The 26,718-nt window shown below is 48.1% G+C and overlaps 1 protein-coding gene across 5 annotated transcripts in view; it reads right to left on the reverse strand.

Moving 5' to 3' along the window:
- The window catches only part of LOC116952759 (nuclear receptor subfamily 2 group C member 2-like), a 99,606-nt gene that overhangs the window by 28,865 nt on the left and 44,023 nt on the right, over positions 1-26,718 (reverse strand). For 4 of the 5 annotated variants that reach the window (XM_076074500.1, XM_076074502.1, XM_076074501.1 and 1 more), the window contains exons 2-3: positions 16,543-16,637; positions 6,685-6,879 (exon numbers count right to left, since the gene is read on the reverse strand). In XM_076074500.1, coding sequence (XP_075930615.1) covers positions 6,685-6,879; positions 16,543-16,620 — 273 coding nt within the window. In that variant the 5' untranslated portion in view covers positions 16,621-16,637. The remainder of the gene's footprint in view (positions 1-6,684; positions 6,880-16,542; positions 16,638-26,718) is intronic. The other variant, XM_076074503.1, reaches the window with a different exon arrangement.

A 26,718-nucleotide genomic window follows, 5' to 3' on the forward strand; every position in this document is an offset into this window, starting at 1 on the left:
CGTCTCGAGCGTCAACGTGATTATGCCTGTGGAGCATGCCATTGCTCACAGAAAGGGCGGGGGTGGGGGGTTTGTACTATAAAAGTCACAGCGTTGACTATTAGCTACTGAGGATCTGCAGATGGATTTCATGGCATTAATTGCCAGAGAGGAAGTTGTTGTCCTTTGTTACACATTTCAAAAGAGCGTTTACGGAATAAAATCCAGAGAGTGGACTTGCGGAGGTTTCTTCTATCTCCCCAAAATATCATCTATCCCTAACCCCACACACAAACCTTGCTCAGCCTGAGTATCTGTGTGATATCTCATCAAGTAAGTCACCATTTAATAAAACGTTACATTTTAATGAATAAGTTATTTTCGTCAGTTCTATCCCGATTGTGCCATTGTCGTCACATGTAGAAGATGAATCCGTTCGGATCACTTGCAGTGTTGCATGACCCTCCGTGTCAGTTTCACGATCCAAATTTTCCCAACAACAACAAACAAAATACCCGCTAATTGCTCAATTGCGATTGATACATAGCAACCATTCCCCTCTACTTTGAAAACAGTCATGGAATCCAGCATGGCTTTCCCGAGTAAACAAGAATACATAATAATAATAATAATAAGAGAACATCCCACAGAAGCGAATATCACAGAGCTACATCTGAGATCAATTCAAGTGATACATTTGTATTGAGGCACTGTGTGTCGTTGTCTTGGTGTGGTCTGGGACTGTTCTTGCTGTTGTTTTATTGCCTTGGCCAAGCTTGGGAATTGGTGTACTTACGCAATTTGAACGTATATACTTAATCTATTTCACGTACAGTAAAACCTTGGATTGCGAGTAACTTGGTCTGTGAGTGCTTTGCAAGACGAGCAAATTTTTAAAATAAATATTAATTTGATAAACGAGCGAGGGTCTTGCAATACGAGTGGTACGAACACGCTTTGTCTGCCGAGCGTCACGTGATCACAACTGATATACGAGTGCTTTGGATAACAAACACGTTTCCGGAACGAATTATGCTCGCAATCCAAGGTTTTACTGTATTTATTTTTAGTAATTTGCTTTGCTTTCCTATACTCTGCACTCCTATTGCGTTCTTTTTTTCATCGTTTGTTGTTGCAACTTCCTGAACCCGTGCCCCTACTAAACATCTGTTTATAAGAGCTTCGTAGCTCATCGGATTTCCCCAGGATTAATACAATTTTCTGATTCTGTAGGGGAGAACAGCATTTTTCACAAGCCCTGACACACAAGAGTAATCAGGCTCAGATCCTATTGATGGCAGCAAGACTCATTGGGATGAACAGCTCCAATTTACAAAGGACGACCCAGTCACGACTCATAACATGAAAGTCAAATTGATACATTTAATTGTTAAGATGTGGCATTCAGCCAAATTAGCGTCAAAAGCCAATTTAATGTGATGGGTTGTTTTAATGGGCAGTAATTAGTGACCCAGGATGATACCATCAACTTGCTTTACTTAAGAATCCAGTTTAATCACCACTCAGTCCACACGAGCGTATGGGTTTTTGTGCAAGTTTATGGGTCTCTATGCAAGCCTTTGAGTCTCTATGCAAGTCTTTAGGTCTCTAAGCAAGGCATTGTTGTCTGGGCTGGGGCCATCAACTCACTACAATTGTGAACCCAGTTTAACCACAACTCAGTCTATATCAGTCTATGGGTTTCTACACAAGACATTGGTGACCGGCATCAGGCCATCAACTCGCTACACTTGAGAACCCATGTTTTAATCACAGGCTCTGCAGCTCAAGCCAGATTTCAAACCCAGGTTCTCGACAGCGCCGGCTCAGCGCTTCTCACCTAAGCCACACGGTTAGCACTTTTTTTTTAAACGCTTTAAACAGCCCGTGCGATGGAAATATTTTTAGGAAAGCTGGCACGAAGCGTTGGGTGCCCAACACCAGTTTTGCCATCCCAACCTCATCCGGCCATGGCCTCTCGTTGCCGGCTAAACGAGGCGTCGGGTGCATCAATCGATCCTCACGCACGAGTCGATGCTCAATCCTCTGCAGTCGATACGGCCCTGTGATCAATAACGCATAATTGGGCCAAGGCTTTCAATTCCTCATGTGTGCGTGTGTATGTGTGCATGCGCATGTGTGTGCATGTGTGTGTGCGTATGCGTGTGAGTGGTGTGCTTGCGTGAGTGGTGTGCTTGTGTGTGTGCGTGTATGTGTGCATGTGCACGTGTGTGCGTGCGGGCGCGCGTGTGTGTGCGTGTGTGCAGCGTGGAAATCAGCCCACTGCGCCCAGCCACAATGAACGCTCCGATATGGAAGCAACACAATTCAAGAGTGTGCGGATTTTATGCAGCATCTAAATGCAACCGCATCCCGAAAACCTGCACAGGAACAGTGGGAGTCTATGGGGCCCTATGTCAGTCTATGGGTCTCTGTGTGAGTATATGGGTCAAGATAAGAGTCTATGGGTCCCTATGTGAGTCTATGGGTCTCTGTGTGAGTATATAGGTCAATATGAGAGTATATGGGTCCATACGTGAGTCTATGAGTCTCTGTGAATATATGAGTCAACATAATAATCTATGGGTCCCTATGTGAGGCTATGGGTCAATTTAAGAGTCATTGGGTTCATATGTGAGTCTATGGGTCTCTGTTTGAGTATATGGGTCAACATAAAAGTTATATGGGTGAATACGTGAGTCTATGAGTCTCTGTGAGTATATGGGTCAACATAATAATCTATGGGTACCTATGTGAGTCTATGGATCCCTATGCGAGTCTATGCATGTTCTCGCCGTGGTCACATCGATTTTTCTCCGGGTGCTCCGGTTTTTCCCTCCACATCTGGAAACGTGCATGTAAGAGTTTTTGGCCGCAATAAATTTCCACGTGATAAGCCACTTCGTTGAGCTTTAACTTATGGTCAGGTTGCTTCTGAAAAAGAGCTATATAGCTCAGTGGGCCTTACCTGGTAAAAATAAACAGTTTAGTTTGCTATACAGAGAATCCTCTACTTACGACCATTGGACTTTCATAGATAGGAACAAATCTTATTCTTAGTTCTTTCGGTAAAGTCACATTGAAGGGAAACAATAAAATAATAAAATATATATAAAACAATAAAAATTATCACGACGTTTCGACCACAACACAAACGGTCGTCATCAGGTGTGTCGGTTTGCATAAAATTTTTTATTTTTTAGCGGTGTATTTATTTATTTATAAAAACGTTAGCGCCACGCGCAGCGATTTGGCAGTTTATTTAGAAGGACTAGTCCATCTATGTTCTGAAAAGAGAAGGGGGGAGACGAAAAATTAATGTATGCTGTCTGAAAGCCACTGTAAGCGTGAACAATCAATTAAGACCTGAAATGGTTTATCAAATCTTTCCAATGATTGCTAAGCCAGAATCCATCTTCTCGGTTGAAATTGTCTCTGTGCTTGTATATGTGGATAGCCTCATGAACGAATCTCTCATGGTAGCCAGATGGCTTACAAAGAACCTCTATCTTGGAAAAGTCAATGTCATGTGAGCCTACTGAATTATAACAATGATCTGCCACGGCCGAGGTGTTGGTCCTACCGTGTTTAAGGTCTGCTTTGTGTTCACGAATGCGGTCCGAGACATGGCGTTTGGTTTCTCCAATGTAACTACTACCACAGAGGCAACTTAGTCTGTAGACACCAGGGTATTGTATGTCCGGAATCACATCTTTTACAGACGGAACCAGATCACGGATTTTATGTAATGTGTTGAAACGGACCTGGATCTTGTGTTTATTCAAGATTTTGGAGATCTTTTTTGTGATCCCCGCAATGTAGGGTAAAGTGATGGTTTTGAAAGGCTCCTCAAGAGGGTCCTTCTTCATGGTTTAAGTGATAGCTTTGCGGATTGTATAGTCGGAGTAACCATTAGCCTTAAGAGCTTGGTGTACGTGCTTGAGTTCACTGCCTATGTGTTCCTGGTCGGATATGCATTGGGCTCTATGATACAGAGTCTTGATGAGAGAATTCTTCTGTGATGGATGGTGGTGGGAATCCGGTTTCAGATAAGCATCCGTTTGGGTAGCTTTCCTGTAGACAGAGTGGCTCATTGAACCATCAGGTCTCTTTTTAATTAGGACATCCAAAAAAGGTAGCTTGCCATCTTTTTCGACTTCCATGGTAAATCTGATGGCTGGGTGTATGGAATTGATGTGGTCGAAGAATTGGTCTAGAGCAGGCCGGCCATGTGGCCAGATGACAAAAGTGTCATCCACGTACCTCTTCCATAAGGTTGGGCGCAGAGTGGCAGTCTGGATGGCGTCAGTCTCAAATTTCTCCATGAAAATGTTAGCTATAACCGGAGATAGGGGGAGCCCATTGGGGTGCCCTCAGTTTGTTTGTAGAAAGTTCCATTCCAAGTGAAGTATGTATTGGTTAAACAGTGTCTCACCAGGGGGGGTACCTCAGTGTTTAGTCCTTGATGAACCAAGTCTTCAATGATTGCGATGGTGTCAGGTACAGGAACCTTGGTGAATAAGGAAACTACATCAAAACTGACAAGCAGGTCGTCTGGGGACAGGGAAATACCCTTGATTGTTGATACCAGGTGAGTAGAATTTTGTACCGCAGAGGTGGTTTTTCCAGTGAAAGGACGCAGGATTTCAGACAAAAAACGAGCCAGTTTGTAGGTGGGGGAGTTGATAGTAGAGACGATGGGACGAAGGGGTGTATCTACTTTATGTATTTTTGGTAAGCCTTATAATCTTGGTGGCCTGGCAGCAGAAGGTTTCAACGAAAACTGTTAAGATTGATCAATTAATGCGGTTGAATCAGAAATTATTTTGTTGGTTTGTGTGACGAGGCTGTTGGTGGGATCTCTTTTTATTTTTGTATAACTACCATCGTCGAGTAATTATTTAATTTTGTTGTTGTATTCTATTTTATCCATGATGACAGTAGCATTGCCCTTGTCAGCTGAGAGGACTACAATATCATCCCTCTTTTTTAATTTATATAATTCAAAACGCTCATCTTTGCTGAGGTTGCTAGCTGGCATCTTAGCGTTTTTGAGGGTTGCAGCGATTTCAGATCTTGCTACGTCTGCAACTATGTGACCCAGACCCCTGAGAGCAACGTCTACTTGGGCAATTATATCATTAACTGGTATGTGTTTAGGTGTGACTGCAAAGTTTAGACCTTCAGCTAAAACGGATTTCAGACCATCGGAAATAGAACTGTTACTGCGATTAATTACGACTTTGTTAACATCTAACTTTTTGGTGTGTGGGTCCGGTCTTTTGTTGAAGAGGAGGTTAAATTTGGAAATCAGGTTGTCCTTACATTTGGTCGACATAGTAGCAGCTGAAGAGGCAGTCATATTGTCTACATGTTCCCAATCCGATGTGGACATTGTTGCCGTCAATGATAAGTGTGATTTGTAGAGTGTCTTGTCTAACTGATCTAGTTCGGTGCGTATAAGCTAGTTTTGAAAATAATTCGTTTCGCATTAGAAGACGTTACAGCAGCAGAGGTCAGTGTAAATGCGATTGGTATTACCCCAGAGTCACGGCATCGCTTCAGAAAGGTGAGAGACTCGATCAGCTGAGCCTTCTTATCCCGGAGTTTGTTGAAGGATCTTAAAGTTATGTGAAAACCCTCCCCGTAGAGGCGGTTAAATTTTGATTTAAAGCTTTCGTGACTGCAGTAATTCTTATTCTTAGTTCTTTCGGTAAAGTCACGATGAAGGGAAACAATAAAATAATAAAATATATATAAAACAAATCTGTCAACCACCGCGCATTAGATAACGGTGGTGGCATCTACATATGCAGAACGTGAAAAACCAGTGGCATCTACATGTACAGGAGATTATACAACTTGGAAAGCCATTCCCCGCGTTTAGTGTACATGCCATACAATGTGTTTGGAATCGACGGGAGTAAAGTTGGGCTTACGAACAAATCGACTTACGAACAGACCTCTGGAACCTAACTCGTTCATAAGTAGAGGTGTCCCTGTATCCACCACGGTTAATAAACTCGCGGGATTAATCCTGGGCGGGGCGGTCTCCGCGGGGAGCGAGGAGGGCACCCGCGCTACCGCCGTGGGCGACACGTCACCTTGAAGACGACGAATTTGGCTAATCTGGACCTCGATACCAGCACGCAAAATGGCCTACTCTTGCGAACGACGTCAAGGGATCTTTTAGCATCCGGTGTGAAGCAGACGGCGCGTTGTAGTATTACTAGGGTCATCACACCCGTGCGGCAATATAATCGGGGCGGCCGCCGGATTCGAACCGTGACCCTCTGCAACAAGCGGCGAGCGCGCTACCGCCAGGCCGCTTCGCCACGTCTTAAGAAATTCAAGTCGGGGAGTTCTGCAGCCAGAGAAATCCCCCACACTACTTCTTGGGTTGCTAAACGTGTGGTGCACAATGGAAGAGCAGGCTAAATAAAACCCGACCGGAGAGGACTATCTGGAACTCCCTCTCGTGGACTCCGTCGATCGGCAGATTGTTCCTCCAACAGTGGCCTAAGCAAGCGCAGGGTTGCCTTTTATATATGCATGTATGCTGAACTTCTTTCGCACCGTATATAGCCAACCGCGCTAATTGGAGGTGCGACTGCGCAACTTCCCCGACGGGACTCTTTGACGGAGTCAGCTCCGCAAGCGCTTGTGGGGACGCAAGCGAGCGAGCGAGCTGCCTCTCTCTCTCACCTGAAGGTGCTGCGCTGCACCACCGTCACCGGTGGCCAGGATCACGGGAATGCGCCCGACCACAGGCTGCCCGCCGGCGCCGCCCGCTGAGCCGCCGACCCCGGCGCTGGCCAGCAGGAACTGCTTGGCGGCGAGGTCGGCGCCCACAGCTGACAACAGCTTCACGTCCGTCTGCGGGGGCGGCGGGTCGAGCAGCTGGGTGGCACAGCGCGCCGAGTAAAAAGAAAAGAGGGAAACCGAGGGGAAGGCAAATCACGCGTGCGCATTGGACGTGGCGGCATGCACACCGGTTTGCCACGACGTAGACTTTCGCGACCAATATTATTCATAATAAAGGTTTTTTTGTTGGGTGAGATCGCGTGAGTAAAAATGCGTCGTTCACCCACCACCGCCCGACGCAGCCAATCAGTAAGGTTTGTCACGTGAACAAGAAGTGCCAATCAGTTACTACTTCAGCGTACCAGTGTGTTTCAGAGTAAACCCACAATATTTACAATTTGAGTCGGATATTTCATTGATTACAACCAGCTCCATCAGGCCATTTTCCAGAATTGTGAAGAAGTCTTCCGAGTTTCCGGATAACGTGCAGGAGGGATTTTTAATGGGAGAGGGGAACGTCAGTGTCACGTAGCGGTGACCCAAATAGGGTGGATGTGTGATCTCTCTGCATTTTGGTCATAGTAACTTTAGCGGTGTTTTTTGGGGCACGGGTGTGGAAGCCCTTAGGAGAGTCGTTCTAAACTACTCGAACTAAAGGGTTAATTTACCCAGGAAAGGCTTTCCGAGTCTCAAGACTTATTTCATCAGGGTGCTCCTACACTGGGCTGTTTGGCCAATCTCATTCATGAATAATGTATCGATACACTGCCGGATGACGGCGTCTCCCTGCCGCGTCGGTCGCGGGGGGTCGTTGAACCGTGCTTCACCAGGCTGGTCAGTTACGGGCTGGCCGGAGGGGTGGGGGGGGCAGCACCCAGCATGGGTTCGTGTATCGCTTGCTATCGATGTTGACCGTGACCGGGAAATGAACTCTCCGTGGCCCGGGTTAGTAACAGCAGCAAGTTTAAATACCGTAGCACCGCTCCACTCCCGCATTAATTTATTACGAGGTATTTCATGATGCATGAGATACGTGGTAAATATTGTATAATAGTCATTTTTAGGCTTTTTTTACTGCTGCGTTATTTAAAATGGGAAAAACTTTTATTTTTTTTTTAATCCACGCCATCACAAGTAAACTTGCAAACTCCAAATATACAGGAGACTTCAGGCCCTCCTGTATACAAGGCGAGGTATCGAACATTTCACCACCGTAACGCCCGTGTGCTTGGATTTAAATGATCGCTGTGAGGATTCCATCTCCGTGGGGGGGGGGAGGGATGGCGGTCCCAATATGCGTGCTCCTGCACCACTGCCAGCGCAGTTCTATAATTGATTTGATTTAAGGTCACAGAGAGAAGCACTCTAATCGTAACACGACAGTGCCGTCCAAGCTACACTTCAGCATCGGCAGTGGCATCACTAAAGTACTATAATGGTGAGCTTTGCCGTAACTTTAAAGTCTCTTTTAATCCCGTTAATGAAGCGCGAACGGTTGATCGGGGCGGCGACAGGCCGAGCTGCAGCGCGTTCATCTCTTGCTGCATAGGTTTGTGATTCAGAGCCCGCGACCACCCTGGTTCAGACCCTGCGACCGCCCTGGTTAATACTACAATTGTATTAATACTATAAGTGTATTAATACTACAAGTGTATTTACACTAAGTGCATAAACCACGAGTACTCCACGCCGTCACCTTCACAGCGGACGTTAACGATCACGTGATGCTATTCAATGAAGAGTCGGCCATGCGTGTGCTGCATCACGTCGAGCATCATGGCGTTACGGGGAGGCGAACGAGTGACGTCATCTCCTTGGCCCCACAAAAGTTTTGTTCTTTCAGCGCTGGTTTTAGTTACCAAGTTTTTGGGCAACCCTTTCGTGAATCTGCCAGTTTTTTTATCGGGTAAGTCCCTACAAGTAAGGCAACTTTGTACTAAATCTTCAGCCATATACTGGGTCATATTTGTAAATGTTATCCTGACTCTCCCACTGCAGACGGACACATGGACGGGACAGAGCTTATGCATTGTGTTCAGTTTGTTATCCTTCCCCCACACCTCTGATTAGTTAGGTTGGCTACCTACGGTGTGAAATGAAGTTCAACACACGCACGTACATCTCTTCAAATCTCGGAAGCTAAGCGGGGTTGAGCCAGGATAGTGCTTGGAAGGGGGCAATCACCATGCTTGTTGGAGGGGTGTGCGGGGCTAGATTGTGGGCTTATGCAGCAAGTACCGACCACACTTAACTCTTGCGGGACAGTCATTTCCACATTTTATTACTGCTGCACGCTCGCCGTGACATTTCGGTGAAAGAAAAAGCCGTCACTGTTCAAAGAGCCCCAGTGGAGCCTTACATCACTTTGTTGGGGGAAAATGCTGTTAGCGAGCATCTGCTAAGATCAGCATGGCACGTTAATGGATGGTGTGGTTAGTACCACGCCAGGCTCACCTTTGTCTCCCCAGAGCCAATATACCGTACTAATCCCAGCCCCGATAAGCTCGGTTGGCTACGTACGGTGCGAAAGAAGTTCAGCGTGCATATTTATGCACCGTACCAGGCACACTCATCATATGAAGCTATAGGCAAGGCCTGGCTAGACCAGGTTCAGACACCACTTTCCAGCCACGGCTGTGAATTAAACTCAGTTTACAGGGTTCGTAGTGCAGTGCACGGACCACTGCATTTGCATTCCCCGTAGTGTAATGACATAAATACAAACACACCGGGAATGTTAAGAATGCACCACCATCTCGTGATACAAAATTCAATTAATGACTCAGGGTCGCAATTTGATTCACGGATTGAGGATTATTCTTGTTTTGTTTGTACGGTCTTGTGTGCGCTATTTAATCTCTGCCATGTTTGTAATGTCTTGCTTGGGCCATCTTGTCTCATTCTGTCTGCGCCGTTGCATCTGTACCGACACATTTGTACCGCGTATCTTGTCCGCAATGTCTTATTATTGTGCGGCTCGTCTGCTCTGTCTGCCTTGTTTGCGGTGAACCCATTTGTTCCATCTCAATCGTTCTCACCATTTGCATAAACATAACATTTGCATATATCTTATTACAATTTATGTTAGTTTAACACGTAGGCTTTCGCGATCACTATCATTCATAATAGAGGATTTTGGGTTAGATCCTGTAATTATATGAATGCATCGTTAAAACCCGCCACCACCCGACACACAGCCTAGTAAGGGTTAACAGGTAAACAGAACGTGGCCAATTCGTCACTAGCAGAGCACACCGGTGTGTTGGAGAGCCAAGCCACAACATTTACAAACTGAGTATGACGTTTCAACAGTAATTACAACTAGCTTCATCAGGCAAAATCTGGCTATCGCCTGATGAAGCTAGTTGTAATCACTGGCGAAACGTCATACTCAGTTTGTAAATGTTGTGGCTTGGCTCTCCAACACACCAGTGTGCTGTACTTGTGACAAATTGGCACGTTCTGTACCTCTATGATGGACAATTTATGTTATTTGCAAGCACAACCATTTTCTTCTACAAATGCTGGATGAGCGTCACCCTGTCGCACCATGCGGGTGGTTGGGGTTATTTGACTATACTTCACCACGCTGGTCAGTGGCGGTTGCTAAGGTTGGGCAACGTGGTCCTGTGGGATCACAGAATCACAGTACAAAAATAGATTTTGCTGGACTGCCCTCTGTTGGCCACCACGTAGCACAGCTTTGCGGCTGCCTATGACAGCCTGGCATGCACGGCGGTCATCAATTCAAGCACTATCGAGGCTCAACCCTGCTTAGCTTCGGATGCTCCAATGAGTGCATTCCAGGTGATTTGGAGATTTGCTCACTGTCCCACGGTCTCTGGGCTACACACTTGGGGGGTGGTGATGGCTTTTTTCCGCCACCTACGCTTTGTAACTCCCTGCCCTTCAAGGTCAGGGGAATTCCGAGCCACTACACATCTTCAAATCTCGACTAAAAACACATCTGTTTAAAATTGATTTCTCTCCATTTTTTTGTTATTTTCAAAAGTCTTTCCCACTTCGTCTTTCCTTGGTCGATGTTTAACTATTTTTTGCCTTTCCATGCATAGCCCCCTGCGAATAATTGTTTAAGGGTGCTTTATCAACTTTAATTATTATTAAAATGTGTCTTACACACACAAACACTAGATTAGAAAAATAATTAAACACGAGTTCACACCTGAAATCTTCCAAGTGTTAGACACTGCCAACACAGTCATCGTGATCATTATCCACAAGAGGGTTTTTTGGGTTAGATGGGAGAGTAAAACCCCAATATTTTACAATCTGAGTAAACGTTGTGGGTTGTTTAATTCAAGTGACAAACCTTACCCAATTGGCTGTGTCGGGTGGTGGTGGCAGATTTAACGACACATTTATATTTACACGATCTAACACCGGAAAAAAACACCTCTATTATGGTTAATATTAGTCGCGAATTCCTCCTGCGTGTTAAATGATCGTTATCATCGTCAGCTGCTGCTGCTGCCACTGTGATGTGATGGCTCACACACCACTGGGCTTGCAATAGAGAGGTGAACCGGATCGATTCAAACTCCCAGCAAGGCAGTTCAAACAATGGGGAGAGTCTTAAAACTCTCCCTCCCACCGGCTCGGTGCACCTAGCAGCGGAAGAGGGATCCAACACGGTCAGCTGATCGGGCAGGTCGCGCGTGGTGGGCTAAAGTCTGGGTAAGCCCCCCTCTTCTCATAAGACGTCTGGCCAGTGTAGAAGATTAGGCCTAACATACCCTCTAGAGGGGGTCCCCAGAGCTCCCAAACTAAATTATTTTTTATTTTGCGAGGTAAGGCCCACGAAGCTGTGTAATTCACTTTCAGAAGCGACCTCACCACAACTGACAGCTCAACTAAGTGGCTTATCATCATGATGTAGCAAATTAAAATCAGGCAAATACTCTAAGCGCACGTCGAGTCTAAATGTGGAGAGAAAAACCGGAGGACCCGGAGAAAAATCCACGCGCCCACGGGGAGAACAAGCAAATAATCAGGTGCCGCGGTGAGGGTCGAACCCACGCACTCCTGCATACCAGGCGAGGTAGTTAACATCTTGCCACTCCCGCGCCTAAAATGGTGTGGGCAAGCAGCTGCAGGGCCGCACCTCTCACTTTAACATCACCACCATCACCACCGCCATCACCACCATCACCACCACCACCATCATCTTCTTTATCATTGTCCCCGCCCGGGCCGTTGGCAGCAGCGATGGTGTCACTGACAGACTGATGGCGCTTTGATTCCCGAGCCGGCGTGAAGCGACGTGAAATGGGATTACCGAGGCGTGACTGGGGTAAGTGCGCAGACGGCAGCTGCATGCGTTTGCGCAAGTGGTGGTGGTGGCAATGGTTGGGGGGCGGAGGGGTGCCGGGGGGGGGGGTAGGGAGACACAAAAACGCGCGTGCGATCACGGTCTTCGCTTGACCCTTATTGATCGGCTCGCGTTGGCTAAGGCGCAACGCCCCCACAGGCAGACACACGCTCGATAATAATAACACACGGGTACACGCCGCTAAATCAAACGTGACGGGGTTTGCTTTTTTTTTTCTTATTCTGTGTCCCCCTTTCTTTTTTTTTACGCTTTCTAAATAATTGTGAAAAGCGTCAGTGCGTTAGTCCGGTCCCATCCGTCCATGAGTCCCTGCTTTCGTATGTCTGTCTTGATGAAATTGGGTGCAAACCGTGTGAAATGGGGCACCACAATGTCGAGATGTTAACTACCTCGTCTGGTATACAGGAGGTTGTGGGTTGGATCCCTACCCTGACGATGCCTGTATATTTGGAGTTTGCGTGTTCTCCCCGTAGTCGCGTGGATTTTTATCTGGGTCCTCCGGTTTTCCCCTCCACATTTAGAATCAACATCACGCGTTTTAGAGGTATTCGGCTGCTATAAATTTCCAATAGTTTTCACTTCACGGGCAACAGCAGCGATCCATGGCAGCGTTAACTCTCCGAAACTAATCGAGACTCGTTGTTATACAACAATGTTCAACGAATCCTTCAAGCGTTAATGCATTAGCTCTGTCTATCAATCTGTCTGTCTGTACCATGGGGCCATAATAACTCTCATAATGATGATGATGATGACCCGATATAAATTGGATTATTGTTCCATGGCTGCGTTGCTATTAGGGACTACTTACCATGTAAAATTCTGGCGCAAATTGGTGAAAGCTTTGTTCAAAAATCATGGGTTACGTAACAAAAATAAGCGCTAAATGGATGAGGATATTTTTAGGGCAGCGTAATGTCATGGCCCACCCCCCCCCCCCCTTGGCGTCGTCCCCCTTGGCGTCGTCGTCGTCACGCGTGGTCGTCACGTGTCGTCGTCACGCGTCGTCGTCGTCGTCACAACGCACATCCACGTGTGCAGCGCTAAGTGGATCATTATAAATAGGCAGGGTCCTGAGAGAAAGCGGCAGGCCTGGGGAGGCCTACCTTCAGCAGTGCAGTGGCCACGGCTATTGCTGCTTATGATAAGTACATGCAAATGAAATGCTAACGAAAGATTTAGGCCAATTAAATGCACAAACCCACAAAAACACAAACCAAGACGGTACCAGTCAGTAAAAAAAATTATTGAAAAAAAATGACTGATGACCGAGTTGTCTCTACTAGGAAAAGCTCCAGAAAGTAAAACACACCCCATAATTGTGCCCGGTGCCAATGCATTTATACAAATGTTGCTCACAGACACCTACACCTACCGGATAATTTTAACCCTTTCCGATTCCTTTCCGATGACGTACGTGTATGTCATTGGAACGGAACCGAAACAAAAACTAATATGAAATAACTTTATTGGTACCGAGGCTCCCCACAAGGCCATGCGGCAGGGCGTGTGACGCAGTTTGGCGTCAGCTATCGTAGAGTGTGGTCCTTCCGCCACGGTTCTTTGCGGAAAGTGCAAATGTCTTTAAAAAACAACGGTGCTACTTTGCCTCTCTAAATAAATTAATGCTGAGTCGCTCGTGCGTTCCCAGATTCAGCGGTGAATGGGACCCCCTACCCCCCCCCACCCTGCAACTTGCAGACGTCTCAGAATGGGAAAGGGTTAAGACACATCCCAAAGTTTTGATTCAAACTACGGCCACGAGGGAGTGGGGGGGTGGGCGGTGGGTGGATGGGTTGGGGGGGGAAAGCCCTTCTCATAATCCGGGTAATATGATCAAGCGATTTGAATCGCGTCCATCGAATCGCACGTTGATGAATCGTGCACCGCCAGCCACCCCGGGGGGGGAGGGGGTGGGGGGTGGTGGGAGTGGGGAGGGGGGGGCCTTCCCACCTTCTGCCACGCCAACTGTTTTACACAAACGCTTACACGACCGACGACGACAATGACGACAACGGCATGAACAGCAACGCAACCCGGCTGAACCGCCGCACCCCCCGCCCGCCCCCCCTCCTCCCACCAGCGGGCGAATAATTTGCGTCGTCACGGAGAGACAATCGCGGCAAATTTCCTCGCCGCACGGCGGCGGCGCAGGGACCCGCCGTCCCAGTTTGTTTACGTGCCTCGCTACGACGCTCGGGAGCGGCGGCAAACGATCGACGTGGAAGCTGCGACGGCAGCGGCGGGGGCCTGCTGGGCGCGCCTGCCTGCCGCTCTCCTCTTGGTTGCAAGCGCGCGCGCGCGCTGAGGTTTTCTCGCTGAACTTTGCTCAAGTCCGTCGCCAATTGAAACCGTGAGCGCCGTCGTTTGGGTGTTCAGCATATACACGTACGTACAAGTGAGGGAAAAATTACTTGATCCCCTGCTGATTTTGTACGTTTGCCCACTGACGAAGCAATGATCAGTCTATAATTGTAATGGTAGGTTTATTTGAACAGTGAGAGACAGAATAACAACAAAAAAATCCAGAAAAACGCATGTCAAAAATGTTATAAATTGATTTGCATTTTACTGAGGGAAAAAAGTATTTGACCCCTCTGCAAAACATGACTTAGTACTTGGTGGCAAAACCCTTGTTGGTAATCACAGAGGTCAGACGTTTCTTGTAGTTGGCCACCAGGTTTGCACACATCTCAGGAGGGATTTTGTCTCACTCCTCTTTGCAGATCTTCCCCAAGTCATTAAGGTTTCAAGGCTGACGTTTGACAACTCGAACCTTCAGCTCCCCCCACAGATTTTCTTTGGGATTAAAGTCTGGAGACTGGCTAGGCCACTCCAGGACCTTAATGTGCTTCTTCCTTTGTTGCCTTGGCCGTGTGTTTTGGGTCATTGTCATGCTGGAATACCCATCCACGACCCATTTTCAATGCCCTGGCTGAGGGAAGGAGGTTCTCACCCAAGTTTTGACGGTACATGGCCCTGTCCATCGTCCCTTTGATGCGGTGAAGTTGTCCTGTCCCCTTAGCAGAAAAACACCCCCAAAGCATAATGTTTCCACTTCCATGTTTGACGGTGGGGATGGTGTTCTTGGGGTCATAGGCAGCATTCCTCCTCCTTCAAACACGGCGAGGTGAGTTGATGCCAAAGAGCTCCATTATGGTCTCATCTGACCACAACACTTTCACCCAGTTGTCCTCTGAACCATTCAGATGTTCATTGGCAAACTTCAGACGGGCATGTATGTGTGCTTTCTTGAGCAGGGGGACCTTGCAGGCTTTGCAGGATTCAGTCCTTCACGGCATAGTGTGTTACCAATTGATTTATTGGTGACTATGGTCCCAGCTGCGTTGAGATCATTGACAAGATCCTCCCGTGTAGTTCTGGGCTGATTCCTCACCGTTCTCATGATCATTGCAACTCCACGAGGTGAGATCTTGCATGGAGCCCCAGGCCGAGGGAGAGTGACAGTTCTTTTGTGTTTCTTCCATTTGCGAATAATCACACCAACTGTTGTCACCTTCTCACCAAGCTGCTTGGCAATGGTTTTGTAGCTAATTCCTGCCTTGTGTAGGTCTACAATCTTGTCCCTGACATCCTTGGATAGCTTTTTGGTCTTGGCCATGGTGGAAAGTTTGGAATCTGATTGATTGCTTGTGTGGACAGGTGTCTTTTATACAGGTAACAAGCTGAGATTAGGAGCACTCCCTTTAAGAGTGTGCTCCTAATCTCAGCTCGTTACCTGTATAAAAGACACCTGGGAGCCAGAAATCTTTCTGATTGAGAGGGGGTCAAATACTTATTTCTCTCATTAAAATGCAAATCAATTTATAACATTTTTGACATGCATTTTTCTGGATTTTTGTTGTTGTTATTCTATCTCTCACTGTTCAAATAAACCTACCATTAAAATTATAGACTGATCATTTCTTTGTCAGTGGGCAAACGTACAAAATTAGCAGGGGATCAAATACTTTTTTCCCTCACTGTACATGCGTGTCGTTGGCTCTATTATTGGAATGCCCTGGCAACCTGGGGTGGAGAGCAATAGGGTGGATTGTGATAGGGTGGATTGTGATAAGTTGGAGTGTGATGGCTGGAATTCTACTTGTGTATCGTTGCATTTTTGATTTCTACCTGCAGAGTATGAATGTGCTTCATCTGTAGTGTTGATGGAGGAGTGTTTCATAAGGAGTGTTTCGCGTGTCTGGGTGTGTTGCCGGACCCTGCCGTGACCTGTAGATGAACAGCGTTAAATTGTTTATCTACAGGTGTCACAGCACGTTACGAGTGTTGAGTGTTTTGTGCGTCTCTACGTACGTCGCCCGTTGCAACTGTGGGCTGTCCGTGTGCATTGTTAACTACTCGGAATGGTTAACTCGGGAGTGTTGTGTCGAGTGTCCGCGGATTACCTGTCCCCGCCGCGGGCTGTCCGCTCCGTCCGTGGCGAGCGAGGGAGAGTCACTCACGGCCTCGGCACAGTCGGACATCCTGCCCTCGCTAGCACCTGCGGAACGCACAATATCATCATCATCGTCGTCGTCGTCGGCAGCCATTCTCTCACCACTGCTGCACTCTCTACAACAACTGCACTCAACGCGTCTTCATCCGATTACTCGTTAGCACCATTTGTATCAACAACACCGGCCCTTCACTCTCCACTGCTGCTCTCCTTAAAAACTGCACTTCGTACGTCATCGTCAGAGAACTCATTATGTATGTATGTCAAACTTATTTCGCAATGTACGTAGCCGACCGTGCTAATCGGAGGTGCATTAGGGGAACCATTCTCTCTCTCCAGCTCCTCTCCTAGCTACGGCACTCCACACAAATTACATCACCATCAGGCACGACCATTTTCTCTCCACCGCTACCCTGGGCTGGCACTTTGTTAGCGGCGCCGAGTACAGTGCCCGCGTGAAATCTCAGCCCCGTTGGGGGGGGGGGGTGAGTAGACGGAGAGAGAGATACACACACAGAGACGTGCGCACGAAGCAAAGACGATGAAAATGACCTCGCTCCGCTTCCCAATGGAAATTACAGCTACTCCTCGATAAAGCTGCCGCCGCCGCGGCCACCACCAGCGAGGATGGTGGGGGGGGCTTGTGGCCAGATGTCATCAGGACCGGATGTGTCAGCAGCATCACGTGAACTGCTTTTTTCCAAGCAGTCACCCCCTGTGGGGACATAACCACCGACGCATTCTCCGCATTGAGCCTCCCTGGCCCAGCGGCAGTACGCGCGTTCGCCGCTTTGTTGCCGAGCTCCGCGGCTCGGAATTTCCGCCGGCCGCCCTGGTCATTACCGCGCCGGTGCCGGCGTACGAGCCGTACGCCATACGAATACGCGCCGCTTTGCTTCACGGCGGACGTTCAAGATTCATTCATTCATTCATCGCGCCAGTTACTAATTTCATTCATAAACTGCTCGTGCTGCCATACGCCGGCGTCTCGATTGATTTGTTTGAACTACGGATCACGTCGAAGGTCACCCGACTTCATTCGAAACCGGTGTCATGGTACAAATTTGACGAAGGGCGCCAGGATTGCATGGTGGTAACACTTTGTGCCTCGCAGCAAGAGGGGCCTTTCCTGCGTGACGTTTGTATCGACTCCCCCTGTTCTGCATGGTCTCCTCCGGGTTATACGGTTTCTTCCAATAGCTAAAGAAAGACACAATGCCACTGGTATTGGCCAAACATCGCGACGCTGCTGAAAAAACTACCCGCAAATCACTCATTGCCCCCCGACTGCGAAAACTCGGCAGGATAGGCTCAGTGGGAAAGAGCCGACCGAGCCACCCTCAAAAGGGCGGCGTGAACATCCTGCCCCGGCAATGTGTCTAGAAGTGAGCTTCGCACAAACACGCCGTCGCAAGTGCACGCTGCACACGCCCATACACCGCGAGCCTGGCGTGTACCAGGTGGTGTTTTGGGCTTCGCCTCCAAGGTGGCCAGGAGATGTCAGCGCGAGCGATGGGATTCTTGAACGCCGTGAGCATTACTGTATTCTCTGGATTATGAAGCACACACCCCCCCCCCCCTCCGCGAGTGAGACCAGAATTGTGCAACTTTCTTGGCATGGCGCACAAGTTTTGGGTGCGTCTTACTTTCCGGAGCGTCTCATAACACTGAGAATACGGTAACAATTCAGCCCACGCCCCCCCCAATCCTCCTTCCCCTTGTACCCGGCAATCCGATGGATCGTGACGATTCAAGGCCAAGGATTCAATTCGAGAATTAATTAATTTAAGTGTATGTATGTACGTTGAACTTCTTTCGCACCATAGGTAGCCAACCGTGCTAATCCGTATCTCTCTATTCAGAATCAGAATATTTATTTAACCTGGAGAAACCCAATGAGCAACGAAGCTCTTCTTAACACATGTCCAGTAGGAGTGGGTCAGAGAGTTACAACTCAAAAAAGAACGATACAGTTTCAACATACTATCAGAGTGCAAAACTGTAGGAAAAGTGATCATTACAACAAAAGTGTGTATTGTCTCTGATCGTCTCTTCTGTCTAGATGTGGTCTCTTAGCTTCAAGTTTTATTGGCATATAAAATAATAACAATAATGAGTAACAATCATTTACAGTCACTTTGTCGAGCCACTGCTGGATCAAGGCCTCCCTCCCCACTGTGTCGGCCGTGGGAATTGTTTGACCATACTTCACCACTACCAGTCGGTAAATCACCTACTGGCCCTCCAATACGCAGCGTTACAAAAAAGGAACCGTATTCCAAGCGGAAGCAGCCTCTGCGACCGCGGAATTAATGGAGCCGTCGGCACAGACGGATTCTAAATTTACGTTCCGCGACCGATCCTGTTACGTGGCGGACGATGCCAGACGGAGGCGGCATCTCCCCCGGGACACACCGCGATCGGCAGTAAAAACCGATTAACACGCAGGAGAAGTACGAGGAGGCTTTCGAAACCAATCTTATTCATAACAAAAGGGGTTTTTGGGGGGGGGGGGGGGGGGGGGTTAGATCACGCAAGTATAAATGTCTCGACAACCCGATGATGCTGGTTGATGTAATTGCCATCGAAACGTCACGGTCCTCAAATTGCAAATGTTGTAGTGGGTTTACTCTCCAGCACACCGGTGTGCTGAAGTGGTAACCAAGTCTAGATTTGAAATTTTCGTGACTGCAAGGATCCATACTGTTGGTTCTTTCGGTAAAGTCACGTAGGTAAAGAAAATAATAAATAATAATAAAATAAAAATAAATATAAATTATTTTTACGTTTCATTATTTTCTTTACCTACGTGACTTTACCGAAAGAACCAAGAGTATGGTAACCAATTGGCGTGTTTTGTTTACGTGACAAACGTTACCCTTAGGCTGTGTCGGTTGGCGATGGGTTAACAACACATTTATGCTCATGAGATCGAACCCAAGGAAACCTTGATTATGAAAACCGCTTAAATAACGAGGAATGTCGCGGCAGTCCAACCGCACGTGGCCAATGCTGTCCCGCGCGTCATGCTGCAAAAAAACGTGCAACCGTGCCAAATTCTTTTTTTATTATCATTGTTTCACGATGGCAGTTAATGTCGAGTATGAAATCGCAGAACGTTTAGCGGCTCGCTTTTTAAGCTGCGGAGCGTTAACGAAGCGCCGTTCGATGTTTATTGCGCGCGAATGGGGTTTTATTTTTATAGTATAAGGTTTGTTTGCGTAAATAATAACACGCTCTAACCCATACTATGGATGATATTGGTCGTGAAAGCCTACGTGATAAACTGATTTCATTTTCTCGGTCGTAATTTTTCAAGTGCTAATAATATTTTCAGCACGACCCACAAATGTAACAGGCTCTCCCCCCAGATTAGTCTCGTTTCGATTCAGAATATATTTTTGCATCAGACTGCGGAAGTAAAACGTGTATCGTGAGCCCTCCTCCACCCAACGAAGCCAATTAATAGAATTATTAAGTCGTCGTCGTAAACTCCCCGCCCCCCATCCTTGTCTTCGCCCCCCCCCACCCCTGGCCAAAAAAAATACACGTAGCTGATCGGTGCCCCTATGTGAGTAGGGCAGTGAGCCTATCTACCCTGCCTTCCAACTACCCCGAGGGCACCTGGCCTCGGGCTTGTCGCGTGGAATATCTGTACTCCCCGTCGCTCGCGCTCTCTACCGTGAACTTGTTGGATAATAAAAAAGAAACGGTAATAATAAACGAAAGTCTCTAATTCATCGCCGCTTCAGCAGCAGCGGCACTGCCACTGGTGATGATGTCGTCGGAGAGCGATCCACATGACACTGAACAACTGGGTACAGACGTTTCGCCGACGTATGTATGCTGAACTTCTTTCGCACCGTACGAAGCCAACCGTGCTAATTGGAGGTGCGGGGGAAGAACGGCAAACTAAACACGAAAAGTCATAACGAGCATCATGGGAGGTTTTACTGCACACAACGCGCATGAATAAATGAATAAATAAACGGAGATTTTTTTACAACACGAGCAATTCGACGCAGCTATCGCGAGCACAGAGGTCCGGCGTTTATCGACGATTCGATGCACTGTCGCAGCTTTAGCGAGAATTGTACAATCTTCTTCGCAGGCCGCTCTCACGTATTCGTTTGGCCGCCACTGTGGCGAGATGTTAACTCCCTCGCCTGGTAAGCAGGAAGTTGCGGGTTCAATCCCGACCCTGACGCCTGCTGCTGTATATTTGGAGTTTGCGTGTCTCTCTGTCATCATCATCACGGTGGCTAGGAGATGTTAACTCCCTCGCCTGGTAAGCAGGAAGTTGTGGGTTCGATCCCGACCCTGACGCCTGCTGTATATTTGGAGTTTGCGTGTCTCTCTGTCATCATCATCATCACGGTGGCTAGGAGATGTTAACTCCCTCGCCTGGTAAGCAGGAAGTTGTGGGTTCGATCCCGACCCTGACGCCTGCTGCTGTATATTTGGAGTTTGAGTGTCTCTCTGTCATCGTCATCATCATCACGGTGGCTAGGAAATGTTTACTACCTCGCCTGGTATACAGGAGGTCGTGGGTTCGATCCCAACCCTGACGCCTGCTGCTGTATATTTGGAGTTTGCATGATCACCCCATGGTCGCGTGGATTTTTCTCCGGGTTTTCCCTGCACATTTAGAAACAGGCACTGAGAGTATTTGCCTATCATAAATTTCCAGGTGATAAGCCACTTCGCTGAGCTATCATCTGTGAGAGTCAGGTCGCTTCTGAAAAAGAGATGTACAGCTCAGTGGGCCTTACCTGGTCAAATGATAAAAAAAAAATCCCCTTTTAAATAACGTAGCAGTAAAAAAAAACTAAAAATGACTATTATACAATATTTACCACGTATCTCATGCATCATGAAATACCTCGTAATAAATTAATGCGGGGGTTGAGCGATGCCACGGTATTTAAACTCGCTGACGTTACGTACCCGCGACACGGAGAGTTCATTTCCCGGTCACGGTCAACATCGATAGCAAGCGATACACGAACCCATGCTGGGTGCTGCCGCCCCCACCCCTCCGGCCAGCCCGTAACTGACCCGCCTGGTGAAGCCCGGTTCAACGACCCCCCGCGACCGACGCGGCAGGGAGACGCCGTCGTCCGGCAGTGGATCGATACATTATTCATGAATGAGATTGGCCAAACAGCCTAGTGTAGGACCACCCTGATAAAATAAGTCTTGAGACTCGGCAAGCCTTTCCTGGGTAAATTAACCCTTTCCAATTCCGAAGACGTACATCGGTTTTACTTCCAATTGCGTTCTGACGACGTATGTCTACGTACATATACGTCATCAGTTATACTTTCGATTCCGGAAGCGGGATTAAAAGGCCATGCGGGACGGCGTGTGGCACAGTCTGGCTCAGGCTTTCGTACAGCGCGGCGGTCGTGTCGCTGCGGTGAGTACGACGTATTTAAAAACAACGGCGCTGCTACTGCGCCTCTCTAAATAAAATTAACACCGAGCCGCTCGCGCGTTCCGAGATTCAGCAATGAGCAAGGGACCCCCCCACCCTGCAACTTGCAGTCGTCCAGGAACGGGAAAGGTTTAAGGAGATTGCTATTATTATGAATATGGGACAGCAGTGGCACATTAGTTAGCGCACTACGCTACAAAGCCCCACGACCCGAGTTCGACTCCCAGTCATAGCGAACATCAGTGGCGAGTGATATATGAACCGGTCCCAAGTGTCCCTCTGAGCAGCGTGGTGACGCACGGCCCAATCGATGCTGCCGTGGGGGAGGAGGCCTTCATCCAGCAGCGGAGCGACAAGGCTCCCGTAGCGCAGACCACCCCTGGATACGGTGATAACGCTGCGCCCCGTGCCTGTCGACACCACCTTCCCCCCGGTCGGCACTGTCCCTTCCAAGGCCTCTGCAGAAGCGTGGGAGACGTCACATCTGCTGTGGGCTCCACGCTTCAGCCCTGCCACGCGCACGCTTAGCCCCCCCCCCCCAAATCCCCTCCACCCCCTCACGCCACCCGCCCTAGTTTTCGCAGGATCGTCCTTTTTTTAAGAGAGCCATTCTGGGAAATCTGTACATCTTTCTGGGATCTTCAAAGTGCTGGGGGATTTTTTTTCAGCTTGCATAAAATATAGAGTTCTCCCCCTCTGCTTCTGAGCAGCCATGAAATGTCTCGCTGACCGAAAAGCCTCCACTAGACAGAGCTCTCCCGGAGATCATCTCTGGAGGGTTATTTTTTGGCTTATTCTTCCATGCTGGCACAGATAACCTGCAAGACGTGGCAGTAGCAGCCCCACCCTTAAACCGAAACCTCCCCCCTCCCCCAAGGGGCATGACCAGCCGATCAGCTGTGGTGAACCCACTCACAGTGCTGGGTCGACACAGTTGGTGAGGGAAGGGGGGGGTTTAAGAAACTTTCCGCATCGTTTCAGAATCGAATGGAACCTGCGGCCTTTGGATCACCGTTGTTGGGACGCGCGTGAAGTGGCCTCTTTTACGAGGGCATAGTGTGTCTAGTAATTAGAACTGTAACTCAGAATTAAATAAATTGCCAGAATGAGATATAAAAAAAGCATTTTCCCTTAACTAAATTACGTTTACTATTTTTATTTTATCAGGCAAGGCACACTGAGCTACGTCACTCTTTTTCAGAAGCGACCTGGCTAGAACAAATGACAGATCAACGAAGCGGCTCATCACGTGGACACTTATATATCAGCCAAATACTCTTAAACGCACGTGTCTAAATGTGGAGGGAAAAAAACGGAAGACCCGGAGAGAAATCAACGCCACCACCACGGGGAGAGAGAAAAAAAACACGCAAACTCCATATATACAGGCATCGTCAGGGTCGGGATTACACCCACGACCTCCCGTATACCACCGTAGCGCCCTCTTAATTTTGGGCAACAGTTCCGTTATCTCATTTCCTTCCCGGGAGAACCGGCAGAGGCAGGGAGGAGCGTCGTGGCGGCACAGCTGGCGACAGCCGATGCCAGCGGCTGCGTCGCCACTTCACAGCAGGGGAGCGTGCTACTTTTAAATAAAAAAAAATTACGCGCAAAAGCGCGCGGGCGGTTTGAGGTGGCCCGATCAAGGTCAATATCAGGGCTAGGGGGTGCAAGGGCTAGGGTTATCACGCGGGCATCTTGGGCTGCCGGTTTCAATGTAACGCGTTCACCCTGGAACCTTGGGGCAGCGGTGGCGCGGTGCGGTGGGCTTTTCCACCAGGAAAAGGTCGATGAACCGGTTGAACCCCCGCAGCTGCCGTCACCACGGCACAGCTGGTTCTCGCGATCCGACCGCGCGAGAATATTCCTGATTACATATATTCGCGAATACTTATATATGTCCGGGAAATAAATAATTTAAGGAAATTATGTACCATGATATAACGATATTTTTGCGAAACGGAGTACATGATATTCGTGGATATTAGACTGCGTGATATATCGTGGTATTGCCATGTTACGCATCATGGAGACACGAGAATCGGTGCCTTTTTTGCAAGGCCGACCTGGGTTACCCAGTCATTTTAAAACCCTCAGCAGAGAGATAAAGAATAAAAGTCAACTTCCCTGACCAGCAACTGAACTCATCAACCTTTTACAATTTGCAAAATTGCAAACGATCTAAGCACCGGGCCACACAAGTCCGTTCCGATAGAAGAAAATCAACTCCTCGCACAGAACATGACTTCTGGACGCGCGTGAAGGATTTGCATTTTTTCTTTGCCTCTGTGTCACAATGCGATGCTTACACACGCGCCGAATTGTTCTCATGTGTGCTTTTGAACTCGGGTGGCGGAGGATAAACACCAAGTCATGTCTGAGCCACGGAGGGCGGTTGACCCAAAATAATGATCGTCATCATCAGCAACAGCCATGATCAATCCACTGCTGGATCAAGGTCTCCCCAAGCAATCGCCATCTCTAATGGTTCTGTATGTATGTTGAACCTCTTTCGCGCCGTACGTAGCCAACTGCGCGAATCGGAGGTGCATGTGACGTAATATTCCCCACAACACCTGCAAACGAGTCCATTTCATCATTCCGCCTCCACAGCGGACGTTCTCTCGGACACAATTCTCTCTATTCCTTGGCTGCCACTCCCGCCATCATCATTTCCCGACCATCGTCCCTTCTAGCCGCGACGTGCCCTGCCCAAGCCCCGCTCGCTTTTCTCAACAGTCTGAATTGCCGTCTCTAACCTGTGTACGTTGCGTTCTCCAATCCACGCGTTGCTCTATCCTGCCTCTCAATGCAACTTCCAAGCACGCGTCTCTCCTCGCTTCTCTGTTTTTGTTGCATGTTTCGTCGTGAACGACCGTCCTTTCTCAACCATGTCACAGCCGGGAGCGCGCGCCTATTTGCAAGAAAACAAACCTTCACCCGAATGCGCCGAACTACAGCAAGGGGGAAAAAAAATAAACGCGTTGGATTGCTTTAGAATCTACGCGGAGATTATTTGCCGCGGCTTTTTCGTCTTTGGGGGGTGTGGGGGGGGGTCACGAGTCTCCCAAGACGCCGCACCTCGCGAACCGCGCGCAGACAAATGACGCAATCTCGCACCTGCCATTAAAGGCGACTACTCTGCTGTCACTTGACCCGACGTGATGCATCGCGGTGAGCGCATGTGGGGGGGGGGGGGGGTGGGGGTCAATTCCACCATTTGCGGACAAACGTTTCAGAAGCCGTACACACGTGGGTAATTATCGTTCGTATAATGCATTTTTACTTGTATGTGCGTTGAACGTCTTTCGTGCCGTACGCAGACAACCGCGCTAATCGCCGGTGTGGAGGAAGGACAACAAAACTAAACACAAAAAAGCAGTTCGAAAAAAAGGAAATTTCAATCTAGATTTAAAAGTACATAGTCTCGAATGGCTTCCTAATATCGGAAGAGAGGTACAGGGGGCTGCAGGAGAGCATCTGAAAGCGCGCGATCCAGGGACCGTTCGATGGCGAGCCAAAAGCCACTGCGAGGATGACATGAGTTCACGTGATGATGGTTTATGTTCCTTGAGGACTTGGGCATGGCACAACAACCAATGAGGGCGGTCATTCAACTCGATAATCACGTGTCCATCATTTTTGATAAGCGAGAAATTCTCATAAAATACAGCGGTGTCGGACGTACTCAAGACGAGCTGGCATATTCATCCAGGTTGGGATGGTGGTGCGTTTTTACGAGCCTCTAAAGTTTATTAAATAAAATTGGGCAGATCATTTCTTCTGAATTACAGGCCTAATAAATTTTTGTTGTCAGACTTCAAAGTATGAAGCGGTGGCGCCAGTGATAAGCACAATTCGCTGAGAACCCAGCGACCGAAATTCAACTCCCTGCCACGAATAACATCGGTGGCCAGCAGTGTACAAAACCGGTCTCGGGGTCGTGCCTTTCGCCAAACCCACACTGGCCAGCGTGGTCAAGTGTGGGCCAACAGGCCCAACGACCGCCGACACGTCGTGGGCAGCCATTCATCCACACCTCCGACTTGCACGGTTGGCTACGTATGGTGCGCAAGAAGGTACATACGTACATCCATACAATCGTGGATTGGTAATTGGCGGCCGATGAAACTCTCAGCCAACCATGACTTTTGGAAGTCAGATACCTCCATCCTTCCTGGGCGAAATCAAGGCAGTTGCAGGTAACCTCCGACAGTTTACTATTCAACTGTGAAGTTCAACATCGCGTGCCGCCTCCTCCATAATCATCGTAATAACACGTACATGGTGTCGTTTTGAGAGTGTGAATGTACGTCGAACTTCTTTCGCACCGTGCATACCCAACCGTGCTCATTGGCGGTGCGGGAAAAGGACAAGTTAAACACAAAAATCAGTTTTAAAGAAACGAGTTTTCAATTATGTATGTACGTTGAAAGTTAATCATTGTTAAGATTTTTATTAATATGGTTTGTTTGCGTATTTAAGCAGTAGGCCATTGCTCTGGCAAATAGGCTTTCGATTGGTTACGTAACGATTTTTGCAAGTGAGCTTCACAGATCAGTATTTGCATCTTTACGCGTTTCCAACTTCAGTTGAGGGCAGCGACAATTTCCATTTGCCGCTGATTTTTTTTTAAACTTGGGATTCTTAGGAGTCGGCGCAGATGAGTCAGGCAGCAGTTAAGAGCCA

This window comes from Petromyzon marinus, chromosome 48 (genome assembly GCF_048934315.1).
Source record: "Petromyzon marinus isolate PM22_M1 ecotype Great Lakes invasive population chromosome 48, UKy_Petmar_22M1.pri1.0, whole genome shotgun sequence".
NCBI classification, from domain to species: domain Eukaryota; kingdom Metazoa; phylum Chordata; class Hyperoartia; order Petromyzontiformes; family Petromyzontidae; genus Petromyzon; species Petromyzon marinus.